The 20,390-nt window shown below is 43.1% G+C and overlaps 1 protein-coding gene across 1 annotated transcript in view; it reads right to left on the bottom strand.

Moving 5' to 3' along the window:
- The window catches only part of PATJ (PATJ crumbs cell polarity complex component), a 158,718-nt gene that overhangs the window by 58,373 nt on the left and 79,955 nt on the right, over window positions 1–20,390 (bottom strand). The window contains exon 28 of the mRNA XM_067301340.1: window positions 3,168–3,364. Within this exon, the coding sequence (XP_067157441.1) occupies window positions 3,168–3,364 (197 nt within the window). The remainder of the gene's footprint in view (window positions 1–3,167; window positions 3,365–20,390) is intronic.

The raw sequence follows: 20,390 nt of genomic DNA, 5'->3' as shown, positions 1-20,390 counted from the left end.
CTAATAAGACTGGAAGCAGTGCAGACACCTGCACTAACACAGCAAGAGTGCGAAGCAGCAGCACCACATATGGTTCTTCTCCACTTCGAAAAAGAACAAAAAAGCAGAACTGTGTATAATGTTAAAAATACATTCTTGTGCGCAGGGACCAAATATTGCTCCAAGTGCTTTTCTCCATGAAGAGTATGAAAGTAGGATTAAAGGACCTTCTCCCTCAAATAGCTGTTTTCTTCAGCAGCACACCCATCCAAATTACATCACAGAAGTCTTATCAAAAATTGCATGTAAGCATTATTTTTTAATGTAACTTGGATCTCACTCAGTGTATAGGCCAGACCTGCTTTAAAAATGAGCCAGCATCTTGCCCCATGTTGATTGCAGAAGCTAAAAGTGAGATGATATCTCATTAATTCAGTGACAAAAGACTTTGTGAACAAGGAGCTGAGGCTGTCTGGAAGCATCCTGCATCCTTCAACTTAATCCAATCAAACTCTGACTCAAAAGAAAATGAAGAGTTAAAATACATGTAAGGGCACCCATTCATCTTCCCCTATCAATAGTCAATGGAAATAATCTGTAAGTGCAGTAGTGCCCACCGTCTTTATGGATTCACTAGGGCAACCCGGGAGAGTAGGCAGAAATGCTAGAGGCTTCCTAAGACACGAATCCCTTCTCTTGCTGCCATTCTCAAGCATCAAAACTCATGTGTAATCAAAGATGCAGATGCAAATATACTTAAAACATCCAATTATGTGATGGATGATTTGGTCTGTCTGCTTGCTGATGAGCAGATAAAAATACTGTGAAAATGGGTTAAAATGCTTATGAATTTTGAACAGCTGTGTTTTTCCTACGGAATAACTAAGTGACTACCAGGCAATGGCCAGCAGCACCAGCAAATCTAGGTGTAGTGAAGCACTACCCAAAGGAAGAGAAGTTAAGTTGCTCCATCAGTGAAGACTGTCCATCCCATGTACTGACTGAAGCAAGGATACTGCAGTGCCTTAAGACTGCACTAACAGTCTCTAATTTTATGATTTTAACTGGAGAGAACCAACCAATCTGAATTCTCTCATTTCCTAACTTCCGAGTGCTTTGAGCTTGCAGATAGCGCTCTTTTAACATACTTTATTGTAAAAGACATTGCAAGTATAACTAGTTAACCACCCTAAGCTCTGCGTCACTGCCATGGAAGTAGCATGAAATTACATTCCTGCCCCTGGTGACCAGTATACTTCACAAGTATGAGGGCTCCTAATGGTTACACTTCTTGAAAAAACCTGCCAATGTCAATGCCCGTTAGTTCCATTTCAGTGCTGCTTACATGCAACACTGAAATGCTTTTAAAAAAGGCAAAACCCCAAAGCTTTGAATAATTGACCACTGGTGTGAACATGAGCTGTCTGTCCCTGACTAATGTACAACCCACTCCTTTGTAACCCAGGAGGACATTTTGACACCGCATACATACTCCCTGGGGACCAGGCAGGACCCCACATCATTTCATGAAAGCGATGACACTTCTGACCACGAGCGACATACCTTTAATTTGACTGCAAGGGTAAACGAGAGAGGTAGTTACTAAAGTCCCTTTGACTTTCAGTTTATTTGAAGTGTGGCGTTTTTGAAATGGTGAGCACTTTTCTTCCACTGAAGAAAACAATCGTTTTGTCTCCAGCTTGACAGGGAGTTGAGTTAGGGCAACAAGAACACTTTTGAAAATGATACTCATAGCGCAGCTCCCACGTGTAAATCCCAAGCCTTGAAATATTTGTAATTAATCACAGATGGTGCATCTTTCAAGTACAGCAATACTTAACAGTAGATCAAACAACCACCACGAGGAATAACTTGGGAGATACAAGAAAACCTCAGTGAAGCCTTCTGTTTGGGAAAGTATCAATACAACAGGCTCTTTCAAGTTTGCCCTAAACTACCTGGTCCGTGATACACACAAAGGAAAACAGCACCATGGGTCCCTTCAACTGGCATACACGTGAAATTTGTCAGTTTTAATTTTTTTTTACAATTGGAATCTGGAACCAGTGAAGGAAAGAACATAAGTTTGAAGGAGGAAGTTATTTGCCTAGCAAACTTCAGTAAGGAATAGAGACCTTCAGAGCATTTATCACACTTACAAAGAAAATAATAAATTTCAGATGGTGTGATTATTATAGCAAAACAAGCCTTTCTTTTACCATGTGTATTGAAAACCTGTAATTATGCAACTGTTAGACAGTGAAAAATGTTTAGGCAATTCTGAATTCTCCCAAGGTATCCCCAGGTAGCCAAATTGCCCTTTTTCAAGTCAAGAAAATTGAGAAAATAGTTGGTGCTCTGATGCCACAGAGTTGCTGAAAGATGGAAATTTACCACCCGGGGAGAGCAGCGGGTCAGCATAAACCCACTCTTCAGGGAAAGCTTCTCTGGAACGGCAAGATCCCCAGGGATGGCTGATTTTTCAAACCTTTGAAGCAATTGTGATGTGGGGAACCACAGCAGGTACTGAGCAAAGTGCCATTCTGCAACAGCCAAATATCAGATGAAGTGCAAGAAAACTGTGTTTTCAGGCTGAAGATGAAGCAAGGAGATGGGGGAAAAAGTGAAGACAAAATACTTGCTGATGCTCTCTCGCCTTGTGGGTGAAATTGTGCCAAACACGACTAAAGAAAATAATGGGGTAGTATTTTAAGTTACAACAGACCAAAACAGATTATAGCAAGAAATTTTATTTCATTTTCAGGTTAGGGGATATCCCTCTCATCTATAAAAACACATATGGGAACATTGAGGGGGTTCTGTTTTTTTTAACATAAGGTGTGAATTTCCCTTTGAAACTACATATGCACTATGAGGACAGATTTAATATTCCCTTCCTGCCTTTCAGCAGTCCCTCCCTAAGCGTAGCTGGTGAACATGCTGAGAGCACAGACTTCACTGACAAGACATTAGTTTTCCACAGGCCAATGATTTTTGTTTCACTGGAAACACATTTACCTGCCAAAGGCCATGTTCTCAATTGGCATAAATCAGTGCAGTTCCTTGCTTCAGCCACATAATTCCATTTGCAGGCTTTACTTAAGGTTCAAATGATAGCTTCACCAGTGCCTCTGCTTCCCTCGCTCTCTCCATATGAACTTTATTTAGCAGTTAAAGAAAACACTTACCTCTAAAAGCTCATCGCCAATATGCATCCTCCCATCTCGTCCTGCAGGTCCGTCTGGATTGATACCAACTACAAAGATGCTCATGCGAGATCGGTCCTTGTTCCCAGCAAGACTCAGTCCAAGCCCATTTTTGTCTTTCTCAAGCTCAATAATGTGCAACTCTCCCAGCAGATCTGCATATCTTTGCCTAATTTTTTCTTCAAAGATAAAGAAATATAAAGTAAGTTATATGCAGATGTTTACGAACACACACAAACACACTACAAGTGGATGTTTTCTCGGCATTTGCTCTCTGTTAACAGAGGTCTTTCCAGCACAGAATCTAAAATGCTATTTGCTGTGCCTGACCCATGCTTCGCCTCCACTCTCTTTCCAAATAGCTAAGGCCGCTGAGAGAAATGAGACTGCTCTTAGTTATGTATTTTTAGATTGGGCTGTGGGAGCTCAGGTTCAGTTCCTGCTGCAAACAGTCCACCCAGTTGTCATTGTATCATTCATCTCATTCACAGAACAAAATGCAAATACTATTCACTTTAAAACTGCATCATTTTAACTATTTATGCAACAGACTAGTTCTAAAACAAAACTTTTTTTTTTTGAAAGAAGTGTAAATGGGAATTCCAGAGGCAACTCAGTCTTACCTAGCAAAAACTATCAATTTCAGGAAACTCATAAAGTTGGAGCTGCTTAATTAACCATTGTGGAAAACTGGAATGCTTCCCTTGCACATGTACTGCAAACACATCTCACCATGACTCAGGAACATGCTTGCTGTGCTCTACTTAAACTTATTTGCTGCTGTGCAGAGGCTTACTCAAAGCAGATGTCCGTGACAATGCATATGAATGATTAAGTTTTTATATGCAGCCTCACTTGATATCAAGGTAGTTATTTGTCTCACATCTACATTTCAACCACTTCCGTGGTAGGATGCAACGTATTTCCAAAGTTATCTGGAGCATGTTGCATGTCGCTAGAACTGAGCATGCTGACAGCTGCATCTGAATGTCTTTTCGATGCTGGCATACAAACACCCATAACTTTTGATTACAGAGGTCAGTCACAGGAAAAGGTAGCTTTTTCTGTCCCACTGTCCTTTGCCAGCTTTATTCTGACTCAGACACGGTTTTTAAAGCCAGCTTCATAACACCAGCTGCAGCCAATGCTTCAGCTGGGCCACACACTAAAAAAGCAGATCAAGAAATTTTGCTGTGACTAGATACCAACCTGAGTACAAAGCCCAAGGTGAAAGAGACTGATGCATTATGCATTAATAAGAGAACGAAGAGATATTATATGTTCAGCCATACCCCTGAGTCAGCAGCAGTAGCTGGATCAATATTAGCTATTACCATTCCACCATGGGGCAGCATATTTTAACAGTATGATTCAACTGCTGTAGTGGATGTTTCCATGACAACAAGGAAGAGGGGAAGGTGAGAAAGAATCCACTAAAAGTGAATAAAAGAGCTGGAAGAAAAACGATCAAGTAGGGGTGTTTGCGACCCAGCCCATGGGCCATGTGCAGACTGCCAGGGGGATTTGGCCAAACTCGGATCCACCCCAGGCGCATCTCTTTCCTCAGCAAGTTGTGGGCTGAGCACGCTGCTCGGACCGCAGCAGCCCGCGTCCAGATGCCACCTTCCTCAGGACCTGCCGCGGGCCCCCTTTTCCGTAAGGCACACCACGAGCCGTCGCCGGCTGTGGCAGCTCTGGTGGCCCCGCAGGGGCAGCGCGAGCAGCCTTGCCTCCAGCCCTGGGCGCTCCCAGGAACGCGCACACGAACAACCGCTCCCATCGTTGTATTTTCAGGCCTGTATTTTCCCGCCTCTCTCAAATCCCTGCTGGCCTGGGCATAAAAAGCTGGGGGATGCACAGTAAGGATCAAATGCAGTCCCTGGAAAGCCGAGCCGGGAAAGCCCTGCAGAGCTCTGCACAAAAGCAGACTACCGTAACAAATTAAAAACCTTGCCTATTACTATCAATTATGTGCCCAAACTCATATAATTGCATTAAATGGTAAACAATGTTGCTGCACAGTTCTTTAATATACATTTTGACCCCACTAGTTAGGAAATAATTAGGGGTGTCATTCACTACCTGAATTTGGAAAGCGTTATTTTTCAGCATGGTATGCAGGATACCCGTCTGCAGAAAAACAGTAAACAAGGAAAGGTCTTGAAAACAGCGTGTAGGAAAGCACAGCAGATGCAAGCACATACGCTGCCATGGATGCTTTATTCACACTGCCAAGGTTTAACTTCTTTTCCCATTGACCAAAGTCCTGACCTGAAGACCACTAAGAAACTTTCTGCCTGCTGTAATTAGCCAAAAACCTGAACTTGTTACAGCGCAGCAAGGAGCTGCACGGCGCTTCCTGCCCGGGCACGGTATCTTGGCCTCGGGATCATTAGGAACAGTCATCACCAGAAAAGTGGCTTCCTACTTCTGCAGATAGAGCAAAGGATCGGCGCTCCAGAGAGGCATAGCTGGCTGATCGTTGCTCTGCCGCAGCTTGTTTCATTGCTATGGACAACACATCTCATCTTCATTTGCTAGGAGCAAAGCACACATCTACAAGCATGTTTTTAGCAGCTCAATGACATGCACAGAAAAGGGGCTGAGGAGCAAGGAGAGAACACACACTGAAACGCTGTACAGATGAAGAAGCATATCCTTAGGGACTGCTTCAAAGCTCATTTCTTGTTTGTCGGTAAAACTCTTTTAAATTCCCGAACACGAGCCTGATGCTAGTAGCTCTGTGACACCGTGCACACTGACAGATCGCTCCCTCCTCGAGCCGCACACATGTACCTTTTGGGACCACCAGCACCATTAAGCCCGCCATAAGCTTTGCAGTGTTTCCTCCTGCTGGAGCAGCACAAAATGCTCCTCACTCGGGAAAAAAAATATTAGAAGTTTTAAAATAAACATATATTCCTTTTCCATGTTGGGCTGAAACTACAAGTATGAGCGTTAGTGCTCCAGAAACTAGCAATTAGGGCAATTGCCTGGGATGAGAGAGATCCACATTGAAGTTTCTGACCTGCCTGCGCTGGGCCAGGACCTGAAATCTGGGGAACCACTTCCCAGCTCAGCGCTCCAACCACAGTCTCGGTATCTCCGTGGGAACAATTCTTCCCGGTACGAAGAAAAATGTCACGGGGCAAAAAACAGAGACCAACTCTAAGGGTAATAACTTTTTTTTAATCCTCTTGTCTTGACTTATTTTATTTGTTAAAAAGGCAAAAAGCCTTTTTTTTGGGGGGGTGTCTTTTTGTTTGGGGGGGGGGAAAAAAATCCGTACTCACAACAGGAAAAACTCCTGCACAGATGAGCCCTTTGTGAAATTAGGGTATCCATTTAGGAAGCAATGCTTTTAAACAGCTGAGGCGATGGAGTGGCGAACCAGCGGGAGGCTACGAAGGAAACCGCGCAGGCGCTGAGCGCCCCTCCGAGCACGGCAAGAGGACACCGGCATCACGTACTGCTGGGGAAGCTGCACGTGTGTGCGTGCGTGTTGGTGCACATACAGCTGAGCAGAGATACCCTGCTTTAGACACCAGCCTCCCTTAGCGGGGCGTGCTGATTCTTCCTTGAACAGCAGAAGGTTCTGGCTCCTGCAAATGCCACCTCCTCCGATTAAGCTCTCTTCCAAGGGCCGTCCTCGCTAGCGAGCCATTGCAATGTGAATAACAACACACCACTCCCAGCGGGGCCGTCATGTAACTCATCCCATCTGCATACAAATATGCTTTGGGCACCCAGCTGACTTCCTATAATGTTCTAACCGTAGTCTCAGTTTGCCTCTTAATAAGAATCTCATAAGATTATTTCAAACAAGTATTTACTGCTTAAACAAATGTGCATCTAAGGCATCTTCTCTGTAATGCCTTTTTCAGCTGTTTTCTCTCCCCTCCAGCTGGTATCACTTTGCAGCCCTCTGCCTAGCATCGGGGAGCCAGTTAGCATCTGCTTTTGGAGCGAATGCCATTATCTGCCTTCATTAGCCGATACTTTACACAAGGTAATTGTAATTCTGTTGTTACTGCATTACACAGGGGACGTGGAGTTCCTCGTCTGGGCACTGCATGGAGTTGTTTCCACATTCAGTGACAATATGCTTATCAAAACTTCAGCAAACATATCTTACCAATGATACGTAGCGAGATAATGCTGAATCCACAGTTTCTTTCAAAAATACCGTACAGACACAATGTGAACTAGAAACACTAGTACAGTCTAGTGATCACTCTTGCAAGAAGTTATATTATTATATTTCCCAGTTATATTAGCAGACAATTACCCTGGAAATGGAAGACAACTGCTTTCAAACGACATACCGTTATGCTGCTGCATATGTTGCCCCATTCCTTTTATATTAAACAGAGAGATAAAAGAAATAAATGGGAAAGATATGGCCAGGACATTTGAGTTTCTGTGACCTAGTCTTGCAACAAATACACAATTCATCTGCATTGAAAAACAGACACCACTTCTCAGGAAGGCAAGAGGCTCTTTAAATTACAAAGATATGTAAGAGTCTTGCAAAAAGCTGAGCAACCTGCTTCCCAGGGCTGCTGAGATCTCCAGTTAAATGAGCTGAAAGGGAAGAAGGGTTTCTTTTTGAACATGGTGTCTCCGCACGACGCAAATTAGAGTCCATCTAGAAAGGTAAAAAGAGGAAAGAAAAAGCTCTGAATGATGCAGCAACATGATTGGTTTTAGTATCAAGTCATGAATATTAAAACTGTCGATGCAAAATATGGAAAAAAGAAAGGGGGGAGGGAAACGCACCACAAAAAGAAACGACAGATGATATTTGTATACAAAAGGTGATAGATACTGAGGTTTTTACATCCCTCTTGCATTACCTCAGATAACTATTAGCAACATATGCTGCCTTTTGGAGACTTTGCAATGGTCCCGTTTATCAGCCTGTGTTCATTTTAATGGGTTTTAGCTACCATTTTTATCACATAGTACATAAAATGGTCACAGTCTTAGTCTTTGCTGAGATTACTCTGTTCAGAGAGCAGTGCTGCAGCAGCACATCCACTGTTTCTCATTTAGTAATGATAGATATCAGAATGCAGCCAGCATCCACTACCCAGAGCAAACCTTGCATATCAGACAACTAATTCCCTTCTTGGTTTCCCTATAAACATTAAAAAAAAAGTCCCTTGAAAGCTAACCCTAGAGCTGTGAGGGCAGCACTTCTAATTTACTGATTACAATTTACAAGAACCTAAATAAGCATAGTTAAGGGACCATAATTGAACAAATGGGGTTTAGAATTTTCCCACTACTACTAATATAATAAGCTTATTGTTTTAATCTTCCCACTAGCCTCTATTCAGCTCCAAGGAGGCAGACAGTTCTTCAAACCTTATCTCAAAAGTGATGCAGTCATCTGTTTTCATATGCTTTAAACTGAACAATAGAGAAAAGGTAATTTCTGTAATGCTTTCTTAAATCTCATAAAATCATACTTATTCTTCTCTCAGCGATCAGGATGCAAGAGAAAAATAGAGCAGGCTTTCTTTCAAAACTGGTAAATCCAAGGGAAGAGCCAGAGACTGTGTCATGACCAGTCCCCTCCTTTGGGTGGCGAGAGGCGAGGATGGCAGCTGCTGGGGCCAGTACCTTGTAGATACTGGTATCTCCAAACAGGCGGGTAGGCAGCATCCCTGGGCTGGGACGGGGCACCCATCTGATCCAGAGCTCAGCAACTCCTAAAATCCCCCTTCGAAAGCCACACCATCCCCTTGTCATGGCTCTGCTTCGTGTACACCATTTGGAAGTCATTCAGTAAGACTAACTGATGACTTTCAGAGCAAAATAAAACCCAGCATTTCTGCTGTGCTCTGGCGTACACTTCAAGCAATCCTCATGTCCCAAGCGCAAGTCTGTCAAACGCAAGGCAGAAAGAGCGAGCTCCTAGGACATGTGGCTGTACCTCTCCCCTTCCTCCCCAAAGTCCTGTGAGCCAAAATATTATAACATTACTTTAAAAAAATGTAAGTGAGAGCGTGCACAAGGCAGCCATGCACTATCGATATAAAATGCTACCAGTCTCTCGTAGGAGCTGTGCCACGGAGGCACAGACATCTCAGAAAGGACAGCTAAAGCGTGGGCTTTCACACTCTCACAAATACCCAAGCACAAGCTTGAGCCCAAGCTCAAGCCAAAAATGAGTGTGCATTAAACTCTTAGGAGACAATATTCTTACCCTAACTTGAAGGCTGCCTCTTTTCTTCTTTTTTGTGTGAAGAATTCACAGTATTATTTGGGGTCTCTGCATTTTGTCTCTTCTAACTGCTTCCTTCAGCTCAGACTCCCGTTCTGCTTTGCACCTCTCAGGCCGTGCAAATGCTTGGAACGGCTTCTCGGCTCCCACAAGAAAACTGTCCTCCCGTGCTTTCCTTAAATCCCACTTCGCCCTCACATCGCTCTTCCTACAGCCAAAGGCAAAAATTCTACCAGTATTTTCTTGTCTAACTAATCAAGGAATAAGGGTATAATGAGAATCTCCGCAATCCATTTCAAGTACCATTTCATTTTTTTCCTATGAGCAGATGACATTTAAAAACGGTTATCACCTAATGTTGTTGCTTCCTACAATCAAGGAATCATCCCACTCAAAGAGAACAGCAGAGAGAACGGTGGCATTTAGTCCCTGCTGAAAAACAGCCTAGTTGCAGCCCATAACATCAGGGAGCATCTTCAATGCTTGCACCATCTCATGTCAACGTTTTGAACAAACAGAGATTTTTCCATCTATTTTTCTGCTTATTTCAGGCCCAAAACTTCATTCCAGAAGTTGCAATTTCTGTATACAACATTTAAGTTTTCTGAGCAGGCAGGAGGGGATACTATGTTTTTCTTCTTTTTTAATTAGATGATAAGGACATGATGAGCCTATTCATACTGGTGTTTATCCAAGAACTTTAAAAATTTTAAAGAAGGTTTAGTGAAAAACTGGTAAGCAGAAAATCCTGATGCTAATAATTACCGATTATAGGAGAATCTCCCCTCCTCTTCTCACAACTCTCCCACTTATTTGCCTTTCAAACTACATATTAGCCCCTACCAGAGCAGTCGGAGCTACTCAGAAGTGACCTCCTCAGGGTACTGTGATCTAGCAATCAGTGACCGGCATGGAGCATTTGCTGCCGAGCTCAGAGAGCCTCCATACCAGCCGGCAATCCTGCGGTCTTGCACACTTTGGTGCAGAAGACTGGCAAAAGCTTCGGAATGTTTCTTGCCTAGAGACTGATAAATCAGATGTTTTATCTAGATAGCAAAGACACAAAACAGACCAGTTATTTGAGCATCAGACTGTCTCTAGGTGATTAAATATAGTCAAAAAGCAAAAAACCACCCATTTTTCTTGTGATAAAATCCTCTCTGAGAATACAAATAGTTATGCTTCAAATATATCACACTGTGATTGATGTTTGGGCCCACAAAAGGCAGAGGCATTTTGAACTAATTACGTCCTTAAAACATGGGCTAGCCTCAAAAGGAAGCCGATGCAGGCCTCATTTTTCAGCTGTCGAAAAGGTAACTGAACAAATCCTGTAGAAAAATACCATAGAGTAAAATATTGCATTATATTATACTGTACCATACAGTGTAGGTCATTTAAGGCTAAAATACATGAGAGCTTCTCCTGGCATGGCATTTACAGTCCGGTGATACGCTGCGGTCTCCAGCGATTCGCAGATGGCTTGGCAGCCGGGGCACCGCGTGGCCTGCAGATAAGAGGCAGCTATCGCCGCCCGCCAGGCTGGCCTGCGCAGGGTCCCCCGAGAGCATGGCAGCCCTGCGCCCGCTCCGCTGCACACCTAACAGCTCTCCGAGAAGCTGGGAAACGGTAACAGCCTAAGAACATTAGAAAATACTGATTTCCATCTGCAAAGTCTCGAGCAAATTTGAAACAGCTCTAAGCACACATTGCTTATCCTTCTGGCCTGCTGCAATGTGGCTATGACATGGCAACGACATGCCAACCGCGTTATCGGAGCAATCTGCAAGGATGCATGGCGCACACACACAAAATCAGATTTCCAGATGCTGTGACAGACAGTATTTCAACAACCCATTCCACAGTAGAGTTCTCCTTGGAAGATCTTGTAATTAGGACAGAAATTCCTTATTCTAAGCTATTCTTTCCAATAGGAGCAGGTTTTCTGCTTTGCTGCTGTTCACATTGCTTTGCTAGGATCTCTAATCCATTCTCTACATTTGTATTTGAAAGCTGCTCATTCGTTTGATGGAAGAGTGAATGTGTCTAAGACTGAACTAAGGGTATTTGGAGAGCTCTAATCCACTGCTTTTCTGCTTAGTCTCAGCATTAACAAATGAATATTGTGAACATTTAAATTCTTCCTCCCTTGACAGTAATACAGTGTAACTTGACCTGACAATGTTTCATCTTTAAATAACGATGTTACCACAAAGCAACTTGCACAAGTCATTATCTTGGAATCTCTCTGCACTGAGTCTAATTAAAGTGAATGGCATTACAGTACTGTCAAAAACTGCAAGGTTGTTACCTAAAGAAGGCTTTTCTGGGCTTGAGCCCCAGCTTTCCCAGCTTTTACAATAAGTAATTGTAAAAGAAAGCACAGAGAACACCTCTCGCAAGCCAAGATGATGAGACATTTTTTGCCTACTGACTCATTCTGATTTAAAAACCTGCAATGAGAGCCTGAACCTCCTTCATTTAGAGAGGAACCGGATGAGAAAACTGGGCGACTTTGGGGCTTGAAGACTTTTTGACCAGCAAACAGGATCCATACCAACCAGCCCAAAGATCTCAAGAAAAATCTTAAATGACTGCCCTTAAAGGAAGGTCTCCAGAGGAACTGCCACTATTGGTGAAATGCAGACATAAAAGCTTCCAGAAGGGCAGTTGCCATAACATGCCAAGGTACCATTCAAACTCACTGAACTGGCTGAAAACTAATCCTACAAGAGAAGGATCAGTACTCTGTTGTGGAAGGGCAGGTGGAAAGGAGGAAGGGATGCTGTGCAGGTAGGGGTAAGTGTGGCGGGCAGGAGACGAGAGGAGGAGTGCCCAAGCCAAACTCTGATTGCTTGCTTTGTCCCCGGAGCAGAGCCTTGCAGCCCAGCAAACTTAGATAACAGTAGAGTGAATTGACAAGGACTAAATTACATTTTTACATTTAAAAAATATGGTAGAGTAGTTTAAATTTGTTTGTACAGCAATTTTGAAATATGCTGTGGCAGTGATTAGAAAAGATTAAAGCCAGATGAGTCATCTAATATTATAAAACCCAGGGAGATTATTATTCATAGTAGATAATGAATTGAACCAAAGGATCTATGGTGATCAGAAACATATTCAAATGGTCTAAATTCCACTTTGTCAAAAGGTTTCCTTTTGTCCGTCTTTAGGCCTTCACAAACACCTAATCAACAAAACCCACTACACAGTGACCTAGCGGAGGGTCTACCATCAGCCCGCAGGCCAACGTACACTTGAGAGTTGTTTTAAAATTACGCAAGTTCACACTCCTACTTTTTATTCACAGACTGGAAAAGGAAAATATCCTTTTTCAGCTTCTAACAAGTTGTTCAAGTTTGATAAACTCTTTTCATTCCCACTGAATTAGTTAAATAAGCTGCAGAAAGAATAGGTCTTTGTTTCAAGCAGCTGTAGACTAAGTCAGAAGCTGGCTTCTTACTACAATAGACTCTTGGTCCAGCCCTTTAGCCACAGACTTCTCTCAATTCTCTGGATGCACACATACATTTCCTGAATATTTTTTTCATTTAAATTATGTTGACAGATTAGAGTAAGCTCACATCTTTATGTAGGTTGCTATTTAAAGCTTACAGGAAAGTTTTCCCCGGTGCTGCTGAGAGGTTTATCAGGTCCTTGAAGACCACTCTTGCACTGCATTTTGTTATTCTACACATCCACCTCTCACTATGCGCTTCTGGGTATACAGCCAGCATCGTTAGCAAAATATTAGGAAAGAAGAATGGGCACAAGCCACCCTCTACCTCCCCATACCCTGCAGTGGCCTTACAGAGCCAAGCAATTGCAAAAGAGTAAGCCTGGGCTGGCTCTGGCTCCCCTTTTTTTTCCAACTATCAAATTGCACTTGAGTCACAACTCCAAGCTTTTTACCACATCCAGGAATGCTTGCAGGGTTTTTTGGTGTTGTTGTGGTTTTTTTTAGTTAAGTATAAACTGAGTTTCTCAACATCACGACTTTCCTTTGATTGCTGAGGTCAAATGAAAAATGAAAAATGACTGCAACAACAGACAATACTGGAGAGTAGCTATTTTTCTGCTTTAGAACAAAACAGTTATATAGGAATAACTTCACTTTAAAGCCTCTTCTGTTAGCAAAAAGGAAACACTAGTAGTTATTCTACCATAAGTTTCCATATCTTCAGCTGTGATGACGCAACTTGAAAGACAGAGACCTATTCCCACGTCTCTGAACGTGGTTTCTAATATAAAACTCGTCTCTCCTGTGATTAAAAGAGCACTGCTGGCCATGTCCAGTAACATCCACCCCCAGGATGCCTTCCTCCAGCCAACCACCGAGCTGCCAGCCTCGGCCGCCAGCCGCGCAGGCGCATCGCTGCTCGCCCACGGCTGACCGAGGCCCACGGCCCCTTCCCGCTTCAGGGGCGGGTAACCGGCAGCCCCATCCCCGTGCTTGGTTCCCTTTTCAGTCCGGTTCGGCTGGTGTGTAGAGAATATCTGCACAGCCTGGGTACTTCCTCACCCTGAGAAATAACAGAATATTAAAGGACAAAGATAAGGTAACGACTTCTAATACAGTTGAACAAGTATAACCAAACTTCCCCGTTGAAAACAAACCTTTTGATTAATGCTGTTATTCCAAAAGAGAGAGAGAGACACCAGCCAAGTAATGAATTGACTCAAATGTCTCCTCTTAAAATGAGAAAGCAAGGGTCTATTGCCTGAAACAATTTTAAGTTGTCATATGCAATATAAACTGAAAATAAATATGTACACTGCGCTAATAAGAACAAAGTGATTTTCCTACCACTGAAAGAATCAATCATCTAATAATTAGGATTGATTTCTGATAGCACACCTGGGATGAACAATAACGCTTACATCTACATAGCCAACTTCCATTTTCCTTTTCCATCAGGTGAAATGGGGGGAACTGGACAGACAAATAGATAACAGTTTCCTCACACACAAAACCCCACCATTTATGATCCCTGTGAAATCATAAAAGTCATATACTCTCCCGAAATAAGCCATACATCTTATTTAATCAGTTGACTTCACAAACTATCCAAAAAGCTAATCATGTTTATGCTGCACTTACGACATGATAAAACTTTATAGATTTGATTAAATGAGACAATACTCTGTATCAGAAATTTTATTCTGAATTTTTTTACTCTCTCCAAAGAACAGAGTCTGTCAAACCTATTTTCTCTTCTTTGGAGACTAAAATAAAGTGAAAGGTTAGGGTCAGATACCTTTGCTTACACAACATTTCACATTAGTAGCGCCGAGCTTACCTGCAGAAGAAAAATATAATCCCAAACAAGCGAACAGAGTATTTTAACATGTTTTTAAATATCAAAATATGTTATTAGGTAACTAATAGCTTCTCTCTCTTAATGTATTTAATAAAGATATTAATGCATTAAGCTTTGGGCATTTTTTAAATGAACACAATTATAATCAGGAAATTGATGATGTATTTGAATGAAGACCTGCAGCATGTCAAGTTTTCTCCCCTTCTCTTCTGGCAGAAGAAATCCATCTCCAAGGATTTATCCAAGGAGGAAGAGCTAAATGGATAAATTTCAACATATTAAACAGACTTACTTTTTCTACTCTGCCTCGAGGAGCAATTGACCTTACAGAAAGTTGAAAAACAAATGCTCTAGGGAAAAATAAGAGTGGGGCTTGATAGTTTTTACTGTAATTCTTTTTGGGTTGATATTCAACTGATTTTAATTTTTAAACACTGTGCTTCATTATAATGACATTAACAGATACTTTCCTTTGTGCAAATTTAGCCCTCAAATGCAATGATTCAGAGGCCTCCAAGACTTGGTCCTCAGGAATAAACACTGTCTTTTGTTTAAGCTGGAACTCTATGGATCCCGACTTCTTTTTATTTTTATTTTTTAATTTTAATCACTTTTTTTTATTTTTAAATGGCCATCTGACTCCTGGGAACTGTGGCACAGAGCTCCACAAAGCTCTTTATGCTGTGTGCATCTCACTGCATATGACTTATCAAATCACCCCCTGGACCAAGCTAGAGCAGAAGCCAGATCTTTAAATACTTAACATAAATTAATCTAAATTTTAACATGGTGAATCATTTTATTCTGCTTTCCTTTAGGAACAAAGCACATGCAATCATACCCTGCATGGCCAGGCCCCTGCCCAAAATTTTGAACCTGCTGGCCAATCTGAAGTAAATCTGATGGTGGACTAGAGGTCTCAAAGGTGCTACAAAAGGTTCATGAAAACGGGCAGCTGTGCGGAGGCGAGAAACCCAATAAATACCCTGACTGAGGGAAAGCTTCAGCATGAGAAAAGGCCTTATTACAGCAGCAGAGAATTCACATTAGAGAAAGCCCTTAGAAATGCTCCGGCCACAGGAAGAGCTTCAGTCAGAGGTCACACCTTCTCTGACACCCAAGTCAGTCAAAGGGCGACAGAGATCCGTAGGAGTCGAGCTCCGTCAGCTGCAGAGCTCCTTGCCGGACTCCTCGCAGCCCTGCAGGCGATTCCCGCGCGGGGCAGCGCGGAGAAGGGAGCCCGGCGGCTGCCTGCCTCCCCCTGCCCTCCCTCCAAACGTCTCCCCGCAGAGCGAGGAAATCGGCTGGGCAATGAATCGGAGAGGGAACCGTCTGCCAGCACGCGGCTATGGGGGAAGAGGAGGAAGGCACGGAGCACACGTACCACCCGGCTGCCGTGAGGATCCACCAAGGGCCGCCGAAGGTTTTGCCCGCTGGTCAGCGCCGACGCCAAGAGCCGTCCACCGCCCTGGCAGCAGCAGGTCCTGCTCGCTCCCACCCTCCTGGCAGGCTCTCCCCCGACACGTGTCCCTGTGCCAAGCCCTATCCATTTACCATGCCACAATCCGTCTTCGCGCGCACGCAAAAGGATGACCGCACCGCTCTGTGCCCGAAAGGCTTCGCTGAACTCCCCATTCCTCACAAAACCATCTTCGGCTGCCTTCTTGGCCCTCACTCATACGCTGGCCGTGCTCAGTCTTGCATACTGCTCTATTTATCCCCTCGTCAGTCAGGCTCTGGTCTCATCTCATTTACTCCCCTTCCACTCTGCTCTCAGCCCTTCAGGGATACCTCACTGCTGAACTGTCTATTTAAATACATTAATGATACACACACAACAACATAATACTGCGTTAACCCTAAAATAACTTTTCTGTCATATCCCTAAAGGAATACCAAGTCACAAAATGAAGATTATCCGTGCAGCCAAACCTCATATGCTTTAAAATCAATTCTATTGCCAAACATCTAGAAGAAATGTAGTTTTTGGTTCAGAACACAATTTGCATTCATATTTATAATTCAGTGCAGAAAGAGCTTTCCAGATTTGTTGGTCCACATCATCGGTGAACCCAGCCCAGGAAGCAGGAGGGCCACAGCACCTCGGGAATCTCTTCACCCCTCACAGCATCCAGAAGATCTGCTGAGGCTCCGAGGCCCCCAAGGACTGTGCTACAAAGCAGTCACGGCTCTGAAAGAGCAGATGGTTTCAGGACAGTTACATGGTGAAGAAGGATGGGATATACTTCACCGTGGTTTTAAGGTACACCAAATGCTGCCGCTTGCTGTTTACTCCCAGAGCAGCTGGAGGGATTGAGGCTTAATACCATAGTATCTTTAAAGAATCATTTGGATGGTATAATCCCTCTCTCCCCTCACAAGCCTAGCGTAAAGAGGCATAACAACTCCACACGCACGTGCACACACAAACGAATGCCCTGTGCCTGGATACTCCAAGCATTTTCCTCCAAATTACTCCTAGCTCAGGTATGCAGTTCAATTCTAAGTAACAGCTTGTTACAGATAGGAGAACTTAGGTTTAATATCTCAGAATATTCCCAGAAGTATCACACCATGGAAATTACAATTTCACACCTCACTTTATAGAGGACCTGGCAAAATATAATATGCAAGCGTAACTTTTTTAGGTCTAAAAAAATGCTGCTTAAGCTTACCTGATAACTCAGTGCCATAAAACACTTCAGAGTGTTTATATACAGGATTTTCAACGTACTTGATTTTCAGATAAGGGATACAAAACCCTCCAAAACTGTCTGAAGTATTTTTTAAAAAGTAAGTTGTTAAAACTACTTGGTATCCACAGAACAATCACAAAATGGTATGATAAAGTCAAAGTTTACCACTCCTGGCTTTGGACAAGACACGCAGCCCATCTGCAGCAACGCACTCAGCTCCTGGCAGGCATTCCCAGTTAGTTTGCTCAGGTACTGCTCTCGGCAGCAGCTGCTGGCTCTGCACACACGGGCAGAGGTGCAAACAGCATGGGTCCTACCCTACTTTTAAGCCTCAGCCTTCCCCCAGACCGCATGTCTGAACTGTCCCCTTACCTGTCCTGTTGCACATTCAATCTCAAAAATCCCTATAGCTCCACCTTGCTTTCCCTTCTCCCAGACCACCCCAGCATAGGGCACACAGCATTGCCCCTGCTCCCGAATCCTGCATTTCGGCTGCGGATGCTGATGTTGGCTGGTTCCCACGCATCAACCGTGTGCGGGGCAGAGGGGAGAGTCGGGAGGCTGCGCGTGGCACCAGGGTACCACCCGTCAGCGGGAACTGCTGGGGCGACTGCCTGTTGGAAACGCTCTCCCATTCCCCGAGGTAAAGTACAGGCACACACAACCATGGACTCCTCGGGCGGAGGCACCTACCTGGGCTGCAGGACGGCAGCGAGCGCCGGATTAATGGCTGGCTCCGCAGAGAGGCTCCTCGCTCACCTCCTGCGAGCGCATCGAGGCCCGCGCAGACGGCAGCTACTGCTCCCGGCTCTAGCCGCGCAGGCACCTCTTTGGAGAGGGACACTCGCTGTAGCTGGGGTCCTCAGCTCTGGAGGGCTCTGCTCCTCAGACCTCAACTCTGTCTCTGCCCGCAACACGTGCGCGCACACACACACGCGCGCGCTTTCTACATTCACAGCAACAGCAATTGCTGCTTCCTTGTACCATACCCAAAAGCTCAATGCATTAACATTTCCTCTAATAACTTTTTGGGAGGCAGCAACAGGGAAGCAGAGAGACGGGCTGTGGTCTCTAAGCACTGATGAAGCAAACAGACATGCCTATCATCACACTAATTATACAAGACTCATCATCACTGCTGGGTAGGGTAGAGTAGTACCTGCCCTTTAGCCAGTTGCCACAACATCTCTTCTAATTTCAATATGGCAAAAGTATTTTGAATCTGCTGATAAAATAGAAATGTTCATCTTCTGCACGTATCAAAGTCTCTCTTATACACACACACGCACATATATACATATATACACACACACACATATATGTTTCAATACGCATGTGGCCACTACAAAGACATAAAGCAGATCTTTAACAGTCAGTCATGGTGTATGATAGCTAACAAACCTACAGAAAAACATTCTGGATTTTTCTTTAAATGACAGCTATTCTAATAAAGAACAATTGTATAACTGAACAGAGCAGAAGGTAAATTGATGACTAGCCCCTGAACGACCATGTTGAATAAAGGAGAAACTACTTTTAAGACTGAGTGGCAAAAAATAACTTTGACTTTCTCAAACAGTTAAAGAAGTTATTCTGGACAGCTGTCTCAATTACTGTAATACTACAGAAAATGAAAGTAACATCTGTAAAGAATAAAATTATTGTCATTCAACATTTTTACTTTCCCTTCTGTTAGAGGACTACTTGTACTTCATATTTGGAGGAGTTATTGTTTAAACCCAAACGGACCATTTTGGAACAGAGCTATTATGCAAACATCTATTCTGTATTCTTACTAAAAGCAATGCTGTGCTAGTCTGGACAAGACTTGATGCACAACGGAGTTTCTTTTTATTTTTTGTGCAGTGGAGCAACATCATAAATGATGCAAAGATGGTAATGGCGAAAGATACTATCTTCTTACCTAAAAACCAGACACTCAATAATATAAACACATAACAACCTTCTATGGGCTAATGTTCATCTTGCAATTATTTCTTTAAATATTTGCATCCTTTCTACATATTTTTAGTTGCAAGTCATTGCAGTGATATTAAGTGTTCTTCAGTGAAAGTAATATAAAGATCTACTTGTACTACCTCTCTCAGCAAGTTTGTGCAGTGATAGCTGCATATGCAGGTTTATAACACAGACATCATCTTCTGCCTACATAAGCTATATGAAATTCCTTATCTGTAATGCCTGAGGTAAGATCCAAGACCCTAAACAACAGAAGCTAACTGCACCATGCCTTAGAGAATTTAATAACCTTAAAACACCAAATGAGTATATTTCATGCCTAGCATTTTAATGCTATTCTCTGGATACCTGGCTTGTGTTGGAAGAAAAGATCATACCTAACAACAAATGCAATCTGAGGCAATATTTAAAGATTAGATTATCCTTCACTGCAAATAGCTCATTTTGTTTACTATCACATTGCTTTATTCTTGTTTTGCATCCTTTTACCACAAAAATGCTGAATATTCAGTTTAGATTCCCCAGCAGCTTTTTATTTGAGTCTAAAAACATTTACCTAACACATTCTTAACAAGCAAAGTGAAGAAAATTCAGCCATCTGTCTCTACATTACAATAACAGTTATGGAAGAGTAGATTATTCTATAGAGCACGAAATTTAGTGCTAGGAATTGTTATATTTTAAGCACTGGCGCGCTCACGTCAGTTTTGTGTATCAGAATGTTGAACAACAACATACAACAGCCACAATGATTTATAAGGAAGCACAAGACGAAATATTTTAAAGCTATCAAATGCAGTATTCTAATCAGGGTATACGTCCACGCTCCAAACTGAGAAAAACGACCTGTGCTCCTGTTTTCTTATCTCTAGCACTTCACTAGTTCTAAATTATCACTAAAAATGCTGCGAAGGACTCGCTGGAAACACACACAGCAGAGCGAGAGGCGCGTCCTTACCTGGGAAGCCCCCTT

Source organism: Apteryx mantelli, chromosome 8 (assembly GCF_036417845.1).
Source record: "Apteryx mantelli isolate bAptMan1 chromosome 8, bAptMan1.hap1, whole genome shotgun sequence".
Classification (NCBI taxonomy): Eukaryota; Metazoa; Chordata; class Aves; order Apterygiformes; family Apterygidae; genus Apteryx; species Apteryx mantelli.
The sequence above is the reverse complement of the archived record's forward strand: the minus strand, read 5'-3'. Positions and strand labels throughout refer to the sequence as shown.